General features: G+C 48.4%; 1 protein-coding gene across 1 annotated transcript; it reads right to left on the bottom strand.

The window, feature by feature from the left end:
- Positions 1–412: 412 nt before the first annotated feature.
- Positions 413–16,018, bottom strand: vps37ba (VPS37B subunit of ESCRT-I a). The gene is made up of 4 exons (XM_035639850.2): positions 15,779–16,018; positions 8,586–8,757; positions 4,283–4,365; positions 413–3,015 (listed from the first exon to the last, which is right to left on the bottom strand). The coding sequence occupies exons 1-4, from the start codon at positions 15,881–15,883 to the stop codon at positions 2,524–2,526; spliced, it is 852 nt and encodes a 283-aa protein (XP_035495743.1). The 5' UTR covers positions 15,884–16,018; the 3' UTR covers positions 413–2,523.
- Between the last annotated feature and the right edge of the window lie 603 nt (positions 16,019–16,621).

Raw genomic sequence — 16,621 nt, 5'->3', positions numbered from 1 at the left:
ATATTCACATTTAGGAAGCTGAAATCAGAGAATTTTCTCCTTTTTTTTTTCTCATAAAAACAATTTGAACCAATTAATCGATTATCAAGATAGTTGGAGATTCATTTAGTAGGCGATTAACTGTTGCAGCTCTAATGGACATATTTAAAGAATTGATGAGTAATACAGCTCATTTTACATTGGAAGAGATTAAATGAAATGAGTTGACAGGTTTCAGTGAAAACCTTAGTTCGATACCAACCCGAGAACACTAGAGGGCTGTCTCGTTTCATTTTCAAAAAAGAAACTCGACCGTTTGCCCGTCAGCAAACCACAGCCTCTCCTCACGCGACGTGACGCCGCCCTACCGGAGACTCCGTCGGGTGAGACGTCAGGCGTGCTCTTCTGTGTGTAATAAACAGAAACAAACAGATACAAAAATTGGAGATTTATTGAACTTTGAAAATAGCGTCAAATTCCACTTGAACATTCATTAAACGGAAATATAACCTACAACACTACAATGAAAACATCACCAACCACATATAAAACCATGGATACAGTGGATCAGTTAAAAATGTCAAAAGCAGCTCGACAGCCAGAAGAAAGAAACGAACAAGTGCCGAAGAGGAGGCTTCAGCCTGAACAGAGAGCGGAGGCCATGCACTCGCCAACGACCCGATGGCTGAGCTGCCGCTCCTCCCGCGGCCACAATCACCAACGATATGAGGCGAAACATTTAAGAGCCCTGTTATTTTTACCCAAGTGAAACAAAAAAGGAGTCAAGGAACAGCAATGGCGACGTCGACGAGACATGCATAGGTGTCTGAATTCACCCCCGAGGCAAACCCCGACACAACGGAGGAAGAAATGGAAGAGAAGCACCAGCGCCGCTCGGCTCGCGGCCCCCGCGGGCGCCGCTCGTCTCTCTGGCACGTGGACAGTTCGTCTCTCTGCGGGGCCTTCAGCAGAACCCGACGGCGAGGCACTGCCCCCTTTTTTGTTCTCTACCTTCTACCTTCTGAAATCAAGAGCAGGGGAGGAATTGGTCAGTTTTTCATTTCACGGGATGGAGGGGGGGGGGGGGGGGGGGGGGGGGGGGGGGCTAATCTCTACTTCTGAGCATAGAGGAATCATGTAGAAATCAGCAGGACGTGATCAACGTCACTTCGGAACGTAGGCACTCGTGGCTCTTCAGTGCACAGCGACAGCAGTAGAGAGGAGGGGGTTCGCACCAGAATTTAAAAAAACAAACAAAAAGGAAAGAAGAAGTTTCTTCCCATTGCAAGACCGACTTTGAACAAATCTCGCAAAGTGTTTCAGCTCAAGAACACACGAAAGGATACGTCAGGAGTGTCTCACTAAATGGTTCACTTGTAAATATGTATATTCAAAAAAAGCAAAACACTTTGAACCGAATGTGCCGTGGGAAGTCTTTGGTGCCCGGTGTTGCAGAGAACCAAACAGAACCGCGTGTGTGAGGACCAACGAACTGTCCCGTCGGAGGGCGTTATACACGGTGGACATCATAAACGAGGAGTGTTGTATCATCATCATTATCATCATCATCATCATCATCATTGACACGAACCCACAGAAAACAACAACACGCGTGTGAAGCGTACTGTACACAAATCCTTCATCTCAGGCTCCAAAGGCTTAGTGATCAGTTTACGGACGCTCTCCTCCGGCCGCCCTGAGACGGATCGAGTGCGGGAGTCAGCCATCTTGAACACGCTGACCGAAGCCCTCCCGTTACACGTTAATCAGTCTATCATTATTATCATAACTCCATTAGTACTGGATCATAAAAAGATGCTGAAATTGAAATATTTCTATGTACCTTGTGAATGTTTATATATATATATATACATAATTAGAAGAAGAAAAAATCACAGCATAGATGCAGTTCGGCTGAATATATATACATATATATATATATATATATATATATATATATATATATATATATATTTTCTGGGAAATGAAATTCTCATCAGAACTGCACAGTAATCAGGGTCTCTTTGTTTGCATATACAATACCAGTGAATCAGTACGCTGCAGGTGGAAAAGACAAGTCGAACCCTGTTTGGAGTGATTAAAACGCTTCCTTAAAAAAAAGCTTGAGGAATATGTGTGAAGGGAGCGGAGAGACTGAAAAGTAACGGGCCGGCGGAGCTGCAGGGGCGCCGCCTAGAGACGGACAGCGCCGATGAAGGACAAGTCCCGGCTCATTGACCCGTAGCCTGACACCTGCGGGGGGGAGGCTCTTCCCCCCGGAGGGAGAGTGGAGGCCGATCTCTTCCCGTCTGTTTTGTTAGCTGGGAGTGTTGATGGGAGTGAAGAGGTGAGCACGGATCCACAGAGATTATTGGGAGATCTGGACGCGACCAGACCAGGCAGGCGCGGGTCCGCCTTCTTGTGTTGGGATCGGTCGTAATCCAAGAAGGCGGACGACACAGAAAACAATCAGTTCTCAGAGGGGTCCCAGTGGTGAGAAGTCCACGACACGCACTGCGACCTCCGAGTGGAAACTGACTTCATCTACTGCATGATGAACCCGGGCTGCGGGGTCATGCGGGGCGAGGGCCTCTGCGGCAGAGCCGGGGGATACTGAGATAGGAAGTGGCTGGGGTAGCCAGAGGGGACGCTGGGGAAGGGCTGGCCCGTTCGGGGAGGGATTGGCGGGTACGGCATCGCCGAGGAGAAGACGGGAGGCTGGTAGGCAGCGGCCGGGGACGGATTTGGATGGAGAATTGGAGCTGGCTGGGAGGGAGGAGGAGGAGGTTGCCTCCTGGGTTGAGCGACGGGGGAGGAGCCGTTGCTGCCGTCGACGAGGTAGGAGCCGGCCGCCGATACGTCCTGGGACCGAGAGGGAGGCACCGACGCCTGGGGGAGCCGCTGGCCCTTCAGCACCATCTCCTGCAGCTTCTCGATCTTCACCCGTCTCAGGTGGGCGAGCTTCCTCTTGCTCTGATAGGCGTCGATGAAGGCATCCAGTGTCATGTCGCCATCCAGGAACGAATCGGCCATATTCTGTTGACGGGTGAGGAGATTTGGGACAGTTTTAGAGACAGAGTTAATATTTTAAAAGCTTTTTTTTTTTTTTTTTGCTAATAATTTTAGCAACACCATAACAAGTGTAATGTCAGATTTAAATTCAGAATATGTATGCTGCATTAAAGGGGCAGTAAGCGATTCTGGAGAGAGCTTGTTTCGGCCGGCCAGAGCAATAACATCTCAATAACGACAGAGAGAGAAACAAGCTTGTTCCAGTATCACTTACTGCCCCTTTAGGCTGCGACGAGTGACGTTCACAGACTGCACTCGCAGTGTCGCGCGGTGCGGTCAGTAAGTCCTCCTAACTATTACACACTGCAGCTTTAAATTCACAATTTTTACTATTTATTCATGCTGCATTAATAGAGCGTCACTGTCAGTTCCCGTCATAGCAACCCTACGGCCATTGTGTGGTTCAGGTGTTGGGAAAGCTTCCCAGCATGCACCGGGGCACAAAGTCTCTCATTTCACGCACGTCGCTGCCATTGTTACCCTCGTTGCGCACCGAAATTCTCAAAGCTTTCCTCGCTGCATGCCCTGTCACACAACAGTTATTACTTGAGAATGCTGTTACACAACACTCATGTTGACGTGTTGACGTGTTGCGCACAACCGGTCAACAGCTTCCTTCCTTACAGAGCTGATGTGACTCAATGCCGCTACAACTACTTTATAATAATTTTCAATGGAATTCAGTTCAAACAGAAACGAATACTGTGATTTTGAGTGGGATATTCATTACACTGAGTGTAAAAGAGTCAAATCCTATTTTTGTTGCTTTCTGTGAGTTGATATAAATCAAGCGCAGCTCCCTGAATCAGAACCAAAATCGTGACAGACGTTATCGTCAACACGCATGTTGTGAAAATTGAGAAATGTGATTCTTTGCGTAAAAATGAACCTGCTGATGTGCGAGGTGGTTTTTTTCTGACACGCTCCCTGCTGGTGATTCCAGAGTTCAGGAGGTTTTTTACAAACGGTGGCGCATCAACAAACCCCAGGTGGCCTTTCCCACCGTCACCACCACTGAACAGAGGGGAACTTGATACGGTCTGATTGATATCTCAGAAACGCTGAAAGGACCGGGACGTCAAAACTGTGGCGGCAGCGTTAGTCAGCCGACCTGAGAACTGAACAACGAGGCCTCTGTGGGAGGGCACAACTGGAAAAGCAGGTACAGGAATTACCTAACCGGTGTGTCGCTGAGGGGAAGAGAGAGAGAGAGAGCAGTGGCAACGCTTACCTCCGTCTCCTCTTCGATCTTGGCTCCCTCCGCCTGCAGCAGGGCCAGCAACGTGTCCAGGGAGGTGTTGCCTGAATTGTGGTCTGTTGAATTACAAGACAGAATAATGACACAAATATTAGTATTCAGCACCGAGCAAAGTATTCTCATGCCGTACGTATAAAGTGTTGGCACGCAGTGTCGCACAGTAAACGCAACGCTGGACACATTGTGAATCTGATCGTGATCCTCTTCATGCTAAGATGCTTGTGATGGAGCTAAGTTGAATATGTTAGTGAAATCTGTGTAGGGCGGCAACTAACGATTATTTTTTATTATCGATGAATCTGTCCATTATTCTCGCTTGTTGTCAGTTGTTTGGTTCGTAAAAGGTCATAAGATGCCGATCGTGTTTCCCAAAACCTCAACGTGATGTTTTGTTTTGTCCACACACCAAAGATATTCAGTTAACTGTCACAGAGGAGCAAAGAAGCCAGGAGATATTCATATTCAAGAAGCTGAAATCAGAGAATTTCTTTTTCATAAAAACTACTACTTTAGTAGTCGATTACTAATCGATTAACTGTTGCAGCTCGAAATTGGTTGTGTCATAAACTGTGGTAGCTCTTGTGACAAAGACCCTTCTTGTACCATTACGATACGACAAGTCCTCACCTCTTCTTAAAAAAACAAACTAATTTCAACACACTGGAGTCACAAGATTCTTGTGTACTGTTCACAAAGCGCTAGAAGCAGCACAGATGTGTTCCGGAGCCTGGAAATTCCGCAGCGAGTGTGATCCGAGACCGAATCAACTGACCGAGGAGCTCGCTTACCAGTAAAAGACACACACAAAAAAAATTCCTTCACTCTGTGAGAGTGTCGCAATAACGGAGGTTTTAATGAGCGCGACTCACAAAGCGGAGGCGGGATGGGGGGGGAACCTCGCAGTCGTCCAAACAGCCCGTGTTTGCTTGTGAACCACTGAGTCAACTGAAACCAGCCCGGCGTCTCTAAGGAGGACGCCTGTTGTGTTTGTGTCCCTGAGCAGGATTGAAAAGTCAAAACCAACCGGGGCCGAGACCTGCAAACGCGCTGACAATGAGAGCGGTGACACACAGCCAGTCACGGATCTCCACCGCCGGCTTCACCTGCACCGAGCCCAGACGATCTCTAATTACACCAGAGACTCCAGTCGAACGTGATTTGCCAATTCGCGGCTTCCTCCGTGCGCCTGGCAACCCAGTGAACAAAGATCTGGATTAAATAATTCATGCACACTGGACACTGGAGTTTAATATAGGTCAGCTCAGGTTTTTACAATTTCAAAAAGGGGTTCTCTGCGCTCGAACGTCCTTTATCCGTGTTCATTATCTTCAGCTCCGCCCGGCTCTTTGCTTTAATGGAAAATAATAAAAGAAATACAATCACTAGTTAATGATCAGCGTACTGTACTTCAGGGGCAACATGAGTTTTGGCTTATGAAAGCTCCTCTGTTACGTCGGTGGTATGTTACCTAAGAATTTAACAGCTTCCCTGTTTAAATACGGGCCATACATGAGTGATGGTGAGAGGCGAACTGAAATATGGAAAGAACAAAAACAACAGTCAGGTGTTGATCAAATGTATGGCCGGGCGACATTCTCCCCCCTCTCAGTCTGGTACAGCGTTCCCCACAACAAGGCTTCCAGGCATTTGCCAGCTGTCTGAACATTTGCCCTCACCTGCCCAGCAGCCGTGAACACACACACACACACACACACACACACACACACACACACACACACACACACACACACACACACACACACACACACACACACACACACACACACACACACACACACACACACACACACACACACACACACACCGTTGGTGCGGCTCTTCCGGGGAAAAAAACTGTTATGGAATAGGACATTGCAGCGTCAGCCTGCTTGCGTTTTTTGATAGAAAAAGTGTCAACAAGTTGACGTGTGAGGGGCAAGCATCAAAAGAAACGATCAAATGCGTGTAATAAGCCCATGAAAAATAGTTTGGAGGGACTACAGAAACAGTGCCAGACCAAAATTTCTGTCAAATTGGCCACATTGCTGGAGAACCAACATTTTATCGCTCCCAAAACCTCATGATGGGTTTGCCAAATTTCACCGTCACAGCACAAATTGAATAGAAAACCTCCACAGACCGAAGCCTGCGCTCTGAACACAAAAGCCCCTTTTTTTTCCCGCCGGGGTGAACTCCCATTCCTCTCCGTCTCACTCCCCTCTTCCACGACCGGCTGGACTCTCAGGCCTATCAGCAGCACTTCACTCCCACACACAAAGCTGCGATTCTCCAGCCGAGCGGGGAGCCGTCCGAGCGCACAACACACAGGCCGGGCCCGCAGATCATGAGACAGACATTAAGTAAATGAATCCACTTGGACCTCAGCTGTGAGTCTGAGGGGGGACTTTTTTGGGGGGGGGGGGTCTGCCTCACGACCGGTCTCTCTCCCAGACTCCCATCTTTCCTGCCTTCCGGTCCCATCATCGTCCACCACTCCCTCCCTCCCTCCCGCCCACTGTGGCTGTTTTACACCCGCTTGCCGGGCAGCACAATGGCCCACTGTGGGGCTCCTGTTCTCTGAGGCACTGCATGGTGGTGGTGGTGAGGGGCGGCTACTCGCCATTTTGGCCTCCGGAGCCTAATGGACAGTGAAGGCTAATGCAGTGGCGGGGCTGCTGATGATGCAACTGTATGCCAACAACTGCAAAGCAAGCCACTGCAGGATACATCTGTCATCATCTGGGTCAATCGGCTATGTTTTCGCAGAGCTCTCCTGTCCCCAGCTGCTCCACGGCAAATCCACAACTAGGACGGCAAACGCATAGAAGGCGGTGGGGAGGGGGGGGACGAGGGGGAACCGGGTAACCTACATTTGACGAAAAGCCATAGCTCGCTGACAGCAAACAAAACGACAGACTTCCGGACACTTTCCACTAGGTCGGGGGCTTGGAAGGTTAGCACACCGGTCAGAGTTAAGACGGCACTACTGCATGGAAGCCTCAACCGACGAGACAACAGGCTCAACGTCTGTGTGAACGTAGAACAACAACAACAAGAAAAGCCCTCCAGAGTCTGCAGGCCTTGCAGAGAGGGAGGCAGAGTTTTTTATCAGCCGAGTAGTGAGTGGTATGCTATTTTGAGAGGGCTCCCTGGCAACCACGGCGTCAACAAGGTCACAAGTATCGTCACTCCGTCTACTCCACACCCTAGGAAGTACAGCGCCGCGGCCCTGTAAACCCTGTAATGTCCCACAGAGCGGAGATCTGAATCAGGTCTGGAGACTCGCTCAGCGTTCAACTGCAGCGGCTGCTGCAGCAGCATGACGACAGGGCGCCTGGTGATGGGGCCGCCGCTGCTGCTAATGCTGCTGCTGCTGCCGCCGCCGCCGCTGCTGCAGCCTTCGACTGGGAAACGTGGGGACTGGTGAAACAGGTCTCTGCAGCGCGTGTTCACACAGAACATGAACAAACCGGGTGGAAAAAACACACAACACATCACGTAACACCTCAACATCCCATGGTTACGACAAGTAAGATAAGGTTCATGTTCAACTGGACTGTGATCAGTGTTATCACACTGGACGCTCTTTTGATGTGATTCATTTTTCATGCACTGTTGAATGCCAGGATTTCTTTTTTGAGCGTGTGGATTTAATTATAACAGCAGCATACAAAGACGAAGCCTGGCCGACAACAAACCTACTTGGTAACTACTTGGTTCAAAAATGGATCCACGTTCTCAAAAATGTACGATTTGCTGTTTTTTCCGTACATCAACAGTAAACTGTACTGTGCGGCTGCAACGAACAATTGCTTTTTTAAATACAAATTAACCTGCTGATTACTTTCTCAATCAATAGATTAATAGTTTAGTCTATGAAAAGTTAAACATTACAAAAATGGTCACGGTACTCTTTAATTTTCGTCAGAACGTCACTTCAAATGAAATGCAGGCAGCAAAATGCTTACCCTTCGAGAATATTTGGCATTCCTTGTTGTAAAACCTGGTGGAACAATTTAGAGATTGCCATAACAGTTAATTGATTAATCAACCAATTATTGAAGTTCTCCTGTATAGCTTTTGTGGGGTTGGCCGGTTGGTGTGTACTTTGCCCACGTAACCTTGTTCACGTATCAGTTGTCAAGGACTTCGCAGATGAGAGGGCGTTGAAATTTCTTAAGAGCCGGCAAACATTAAAAATTCAAGACGGTGAGTTAAAACTGATCATTAAGAAATCTCTCGGTCCCGCTCTATGGCTTGTGCCCTGCTGCCGTACCGAGGGTGGACTTGCGAAGCTGATAGGACTCGAAGTTCTCCTGGAGGCAGTTGTAGCGCTTGGTGAGCTGCTCCTTCTTGTGCTCCAGTCTGGGCTGCAGGTCCAGGTTCTGCTCGGCCAGGGTCCGGTTGTTGACCAGCGTCTTCGCTTTGCTCTGCTGGACGTCCTGCATCTGCACACAGAGGAAACACAAAGAGTGGCTTTAGTGCGTCGCCTTTTATCGTGGCAGTCCAAAGACACGAGACTTCTCTCTTGCGTCCTGGAAGAAATCTTTCTCTACGAGGAATCCTTTGCTCAGACGCAGACAGGAAAAAGTCATTGTCGTGAATATCAGCAATGAGTCATCGCGCTTCCACCGCCAGGTTTCACACAACTCCCACAATCCTCTTGACGCATTTAGAAACATGACACCAAATGATTCATGGAATTGTACAAACTCTGCATCTTCTCCTTACAACAAGTCTCTAAACTACAGAGCCCCGTAGATGACATGGAGAAAAAAAAAGAGGTGCTTCCGGGTTAGTTCAGCACGGAGAACCGGAGTTGGTTGTCATTTCTTGAAGACGTTTCACCTCTTATCCGAGAACCGAATAAGATGAACGTGAAACGTCTTCAAGAAACTGCAACCAAGTCCGGTTGCTCCGGATTCAACGCCCTCGCGAAAAACTATGACCTGGGACAAATGAGAATCTCCACAGACTCAACTACTGCCCCTGTGCCGACTCAGCCACCATTCCTTATATAATAAATACCGGGTACGGTGAACGGTGCACTGAGATTTCAGACACAGAGTTATAATTACCATTTTTGCTTCATCACTCATGGGTAAAGTATTCTAAAGAACTATAGCTCTAGTGTATACACTGATGGCTGACAATGGCCTACAAAGTAAATAGGGAGTCATTTTGGTCACAGCCACCATCAGGGCTTATTGGGGCTCCTACATGGAGACTGAGAGGAGGCGTCATCAGTGGTGATGGCGACGACGACAAGAAGCTGATTTGGAATAAGACTTTGCCCGAAGTTCAAATTCTAAGTCTGAGATACCAGGATTCTGTGCAAAGATAAATAACCAGTGGTCGGCTGATATAGGTTAATTTTTTCAATGGGCAATGCCTATACATTGGAAAACAGAAATGTGATCATGCCCCAACCCACTTGATCCATTGATCACGCCTGCGGTGAAAGTTACGACTAGTTTCTTTAGCTTAAGATGGACAGTAACCGAAAACACCCCAACCCTGATAAAACAAAACAGAAAGAGTGGAGGTACGAGTCGAATCGTGGATCATACATCGAGGTCTGACCGGAACCATCGATTTGTAGAATCACTACACCCCTAATTCTCATGTCACGGAGAGCAGTGAGACAACGCTGCACGTATAAAGTATCTATATGTCGGGTGAAGGACCAAGATAATGGAGCTCAAAGGGGCTAAAAGAGGATGTGAGAGACAACTTGTTAATGTGGAGCATTTGTCGACGTCAGTGACCCGCACAGGGAAAACTGAAATAACACATTACTTCTTCATATTTGATATTGAACTTCCCCCATTACAATTGGAGAACTTGACGGACTCTATGGTTCCTCAGATACAATCATTACTTTGCATCTCCAGTGTGTAAAGTTTAGGAGATTACACTGATGACATCGATAGGGCTCTTTTCACAATTCAGAAAAGAATAACTCCTAAAGTAAACTCAACTAAGCAAGTGGGAAGAGCAACACGCCGCGGTGAGAGCAGCGGAGGATTAAATAGACGCAGCTCACCCGGCTACCTCTCAAATGACTCACTTCACACAAGCAGCTGACATGTCGGAAGTGCAAATATGACCAGGATAGGGGCGTGAACGCGTAGGAACATTCTAAACATAAACCCGAGTGTGGAGGACGACTGTGGCACCCTTTCTAAAAGTGACTGAGGCCGGCCGTGTTTTGGTGGTCGGACTGAAGCGGAAAAGCAACATTATGCGCGGCGAAATAATTGTCTCCCACCACTAGACCTTGAGCCATCGTATCCCGGTGTGAACCCCTTTTGCAAGAGCTTGACTCGCTCATTCATCGTGGCCCGCTGCAGGAGCAGACCTTTAAATAGCATCCCATAACTGCAGGCCTGTTCTGTCAAACCAAACACATAATTGTTTGCTGGCGGAAACGCTCTCCGACGTTCCACCGTCGCCATGAAAGGACAGGAATCATCACAGGAGATGTAGGTGCAGAGCTCGTCCCATTGGACCGCGGACAGGGAGAGCTGGTGAAGTGACCGACAGTCAGTTACAGGTTGCTGTGAAAACCACTCAAAGAAAATACAAACAGGTTTTCTCCACTTTTGGCCAAACCCATCTATTTTTTTCTAGCGAGACTGACAAACCAGACGTAATATTCAGGTATATAAATGTAGGCGTTGATCAATGAGGTAAGAAAAAATGACAAACCATGTTTGATGTCATGAAGAAATAATTTCACCGTGACAAAGTTTGTCCGCCAGAGACCACGAGAGAGTTTCTCAACTATGAATGTCCAAGTTTGTATATTAGTAACAATTATTTCTGAAGCTTAGGATAAAGCTTATGAAAAGCTAAAATTGGGCTTTAATCTGCTCTAAAAAAAAATTTTTTTTAAATAAATACTGGACAAAGCTCATTTTAAGATGGTTTCCTCCAGACTGCGAAAATATTTAATCTTTCACAGTCAGGAAGGAGCACAAACCTAAGATATTAGACAACACACTGTAATACTGTCAGCAATAAAAGGAGTTATGGTGGTGGACGATCCTGCGAGAACTCCAACCAACGTATTCTTGTACAAAACATGAAGGTCCACCAGCAGCTTGTACTGTTTATATGTAGTGACCTCAAACACAAGGGCAGAGCCGTGAGCAACATTCATATACCGTTGACTGTAGGCGTGCAACAAGTCTCCAATCAACGCTTCGGTGGTCTTTTTTGAGAGAGCATGAAAAAAAATCCATGTCTCACACTGCTGACTGGAAGGTGTCAGGGGCGTCTGCAATCTCAGGGTCATCGTCCATCTGGAGCTGATTAACGTAGGCTAACTTTTTTACGGCAGGCGTGATCACTGGATACTGGATACTAGACTGTGGATGTTTGTAGGACTCCGTGTTCAGAGCAATCACCCTGAGTGAAGAATAATATGGTTCCTGATCCAGACTAGAACAGATCTGGATCAAATTGGTCGTCTCGCCACGCACCCACATCATATCCAGTACTGGCTCAACTGTTTGATCATGTTATGTGCTTATATAAAATTAGTAGAGCCCGACCAATATGGATTTTTGGGGGCTGAGACATTGGCCGATATATATTTTTTTAAATCTGTCAATGATTCCTAAGGTGTCATTATCAAACCTCTATGACAAAGACATGTAATTGAGGCTTGATACTTTAGTTTAACCATAAACTGCATCATACATAACTATAAATTGAAAATACAAATACAACCGAAATACATAGAACTTAGAACAAACGTCTATTTTACATAAAATGTAAACATAAATGCACATTTAAAGGCTCAAATCAGTTGTCCGATAATATCGGTCGGGCCCTTAAAATATCCTCCGATACCGATACGTCTGTGAAAGGCTAATATCAGCCATCAACTGTTATATCAGTCGGGCTCTAAAAATTAGTTTTGGTTCATTGATGGTTATTTTTTAAATGTCAAATGTCGATATCAGCCCCAAAAGTCCCAGTATGGGTTGGGCTATAACTTTATCTATAGCATGTATCTGTTGGAATCTACCGCAGCCCATGAGGCATTCATGCACCAAGTTGTTTTAACATCTTTTCACTTCTGAATTCAGATAACTGTAAAACCCATTCCTGGATTAGTGACGACCCCAGAAAAGATAAGGAGGCGAAGGCGAGAGACGGCGCCGGGTTTAATCTTAACTCACTGCAGCACGTCGCAACGAAGCTTTGAACGAGCCGAGACATCAGCCGGTGTCTTTATAAAACTGGGTCGTCTTCATATCATGATCATTTGGCTTTTAGCTCAGGAGGCGGTCACAGATGAATCGATAATGAAAATAATCGACAGATGCAGCCCTAGTCGCATGAAGCCGGTACAGTCGTGCAGCAGAGCGTTGGCTGCACACAGTGTGTCCTGTTTACAGGTACGACACATTTAAGGGCCAACTCGTGAAAAAAAGGATGCACTGAATCCAAACAAATTTCCTGGAAGTTCCATTTGCATTATTCAAAAGACAAAAGTTTCGCAAATGAGACGAGTACTGCCTGCGGCGAAGCATGTGTGTCTACAAGTGAGGGAGGGGTGTGTGTGTGTGTGTGTGTGTGTGTGTGTGTGAGTCCATATACAACAGCTGTAAACTCGGGGGCTTCTCAGCGCTCTTGGGTTTCACCCAATGCCTTTTGACGCCCGTCACCTTTTGTCTCCACCCAGCGTGCCGTTCAGAAACAACTCCCCAGACAGTTGCACCTTTGGCTCAGGCATGTCTTCACTCGGCCACTTCTGTCATAACCTCGTGACTAACTCAAGTCAACAGCCAAACGCTGTGTCACGGCGATACACAGGCCCCTCCCTCTCTGCGACTTACGGTGAGAGGAAAACGAAACCATGGAGACAATCGGACAGGGTGTGGATCAAAAACAGAGCTGAGGACACAAAGGGGCCGGCGCACAGCACAGCATTCATTGGCTAAAAATACCATGCTGTGTTCTTTCTTTCTTGCGAAGGGGGGGAAACAATAGTGCACATACAGTAGCAGAGGGTTTCTGGTGTGTGAGGAGACGTCAGTGCGTCCTCGCGCTCAGGTGCAAAGTCCCAGGACCGCGACACTGTGCCCTGACAACGTGAGTTCCATGTTTGTAATAACTGATCCGAGTCCAAGCTTCAGGGTGGGAACGTGGGGGAGGGGAAGTGTTTCCTGAGGAGTTTGCACTTTACAGTCAAAAAGAAAGAAGAAAAAGGACAGAGAGAGAGAGTGAGAGTGAGGATCAGTACAGGGACGGGGAATTCTTCCAACGCCAGGGCTCTGTTGGGGCTGATGCAGCAGGACATCAGGGCAGATTAAGGCCCACACTGGAAATGACGATTTTGGCAGGAGCAGCGGCGGCATGGGGCAATAATCACAAGCACAAATCCCGTCTGAGAAACCCCTCTAAAATCTGGGACCTCTCGTCTTGATACACCAAATTTATGTCTGTGGTTAAAGAAAACCCCTACCGATGACTGTGGCTTGTAATCACGGAGGCTTATCAGGTGCTTATCGCGACAAGGGCCGAGTTATGATGCAGGTGGGAGAGCAGGTGAACTGGAGCGAGGCCACGGCAAATCCAGACATGACCCCCTGTGTGTGTGTGTGTGTGTGTGTGTGTGTGTGTGTACACGTGTCTTTCTATAGTTGAGAGGACAATTTCGTCTCAAAACCGTCGCTGTGAGGACATTTTAGCTGGTCCTCATAACGTCAAGGGGCTGACTGAGGGTTAAGACTTGGTTTTAGGGTTAGAATCGGGTCTAGGTTAGGATTAGGCTGGGGCTGGGCGATATGGCCAATACATAATATCGGGATACATTTCTGTTATGTCGTGGTACGCGACATATATCGACATATTTTTTAAATATCCTCTAAATGCACAATTTAACCCTCACACCAGTCTGATGATTCCAGTCGTCCCCGCAACCCATGTCTGCATTGAAACACTCTTAAATCTCAATTATATCCATTGGCGGTCTATCCATCGGGACAATTTGAAACTTCAAAACAATCTGTCGTGGCCGTCTTCGCCATGTAGTCATTTAATACATCTCCTGCGTATATTCGAGACGCCGCCCAGCCCTAATCTAGGGATGGCCTATGAATGATATCGGGACATATGTTGTTGTTGTATCGTGATACGCGATATGTATCGCAATATTTTTTAAATGTTCTCTGCAGCGGTTCCTCACTCCAGTCTGATGATTCTAGTCGTGTGTGTGTGTGTGTGTGTGTCTTTACGACCCGACCCAATCCAGTGAGTCGCTCGCATCCGACGCGAAGTACCGTTTTCCTCGGAAGCGGACGGGCGGCGATCGAACCCCTGAATCGGTCAACGACCACCACCACCCGTCACACCACCACCACCCGTCACACCACCCGTCCCACCACCACCAACACCCGTCACACCACCCGTCCCACCACCACCCGTCACACCACCACCACCCGTCCCACCACCACCACCACCCGTCACACCACCCGTCCCACCACCACCACCACCCATCACACCACCTGTCCCACCACCACCACCCGTCCCACCACCACCCGTCCCACCACCACCCGTCACACCACCACCACCACCCGTCCCACCACCCGTCACACCACCACCACCACCCGTCCCACCACCCGTCACACCACCACCCGTCACACCACCCGTCCCACCACCACCCGTCCCACCACCACCCGTCCCACCACCACCACCCGTCCCACCACCCGTCCCACCACCACCCGTCACACCACCACCCGTCCCACCACCCGTCCCACCACCACCACCCGTCCCACCACCCGTCCCACCACCACCCGTCACACCACCACCCGTCACACCACCCGTCCCACCACCACCCGTCACACCACCACCACCACCACCACCACCCGTCCCACCACCACCCGTCACACCACCACCCGTCACACCACCCGTCACACCACTACCACCACCCGTCACACCACCACCCGTCACACCACCCGTCACACCACTACCACCACCCGTCCCACCACCCGTCCCACCACCACCCGTCACACCACCACCACCACCACCACCCGTCACACCACCCGTCACACCACTACCACCACCCGTCACACCACTACCACCCGTCCCTGACAAAGAGCGCGGAGGTCCACAGGCCGACACCACCCCTCTCTCTCCGGGCATCAGCCCCCGGACGACGCGCAGCTCTCTGGGGCAGAAACCTCGCGAACTGCGAGTCCTCGTGTAGCAAAAACTTGAGACAATGCTCCCCCCCCCCCCCCCCCCTCCCCTCCACCACCCCCCCACCGAGCCAAGGTTAACTGAGCCTGCTAGCGACGTTAAAGTTCGGCCGACGACACTATTTAACATCGCGATTCGAGCCAACTGTTTCCGGGGGGGGGTACCATCGGGAAGGGGGCGACAACAAAGGGGCCGAGGGAGACGAACCGGTGACGGGGAACAGGGGGCCGTCGGCGGCAGTAACACACGTACCTCGTCCATCTCCTGCACCATTGTCGTGAGTTTGTCGTCGTCCTCCAGCATCTCGTTGAGCTGTGTCATCGTGTACGCGCCGAACTTGCCGGAGAAACTCGACATCTTCGCTCCCGTGCGTGCGTTGTGTCTTTGATCCCTCTTCTTCTTCTTCTGCTGCTGCTGCTGCTGCTGCTGCTGCTTCTTCTTCTTCTTCTCGCCTCTCAGATGGTGACAGCTGACTGAGCCAAACAGGAAGTGGAGCGAGGGGCGCTACAGGCCCCGCGCTGCGTTCACGCGCCTCTCGGAAATGCCGCAATCCAGGTGCGGTGCCAAAATGCCATCGTCTGCCATAAAACGGATTTTTTTTTTTTCTGGATCAAACTCAGTGCACACGACACAACTTTATGTTCACACTGATATCAAAGATATATGTCTTTATGAAACTTTAACGTTTTCTTGTAACCGAATGAACGCAACTGTGGCCGAAGTGTATGCGTTTGTATGTCTAATATTACTTCACTGTAATTGGTTGATTGATTTAAAATGTTTAATTTCCAATGTGTAAATAATTAACATTATATATGCTAATGGGTTATGTGTAAAATAAAGAAATGATTGCTTTTTTATCCTTATGACTGCATTATTTTACCTGCTCTGTCCCAGATTGTAACCCATGCAGTTTTTCACCTGTTGAAATACCTTTTAAATGGGCCATACAATCCATAAAACACAGTATTTTTCCTGCCAAAAAAGGATGGAAATCCCACAATGGACGTCAATTGCGTAATAATCAAGACGCTGTCTGAATATAAATGAGAAAAAAAAGATTTTACTTAAGAGCCAAATAAACACTATACATCA

The sequence above is a fragment of the Scophthalmus maximus genome, chromosome 3 (assembly GCF_022379125.1).
Source record: "Scophthalmus maximus strain ysfricsl-2021 chromosome 3, ASM2237912v1, whole genome shotgun sequence".
NCBI classification, from domain to species: Eukaryota; Metazoa; Chordata; class Actinopteri; order Pleuronectiformes; family Scophthalmidae; genus Scophthalmus; species Scophthalmus maximus.
Note: the sequence above shows the minus strand (reverse complement) of the source record. Positions and strands in the feature narration are given on the sequence as shown.

Coding starts and splice junctions, on each gene's coding strand:
- vps37ba (XM_035639850.2), bottom strand. CDS start 15,883: ATGTCGAGTTTCTCCGGCAAGTTCGGCGCGTACACGATGACACAGCTC. Junction 8,758..15,778: donor TGGTGCAGGAGATGGACGAG/GTACGTGTGTTA, acceptor CTCTGTGTGCAG/ATGCAGGACGTCCAGCAGAG. Junction 3,016..4,282: donor AGATCGAAGAGGAGACGGAG/GTAAGCGTTGCC, acceptor ACCCGTCAACAG/AATATGGCCGATTCGTTCCT.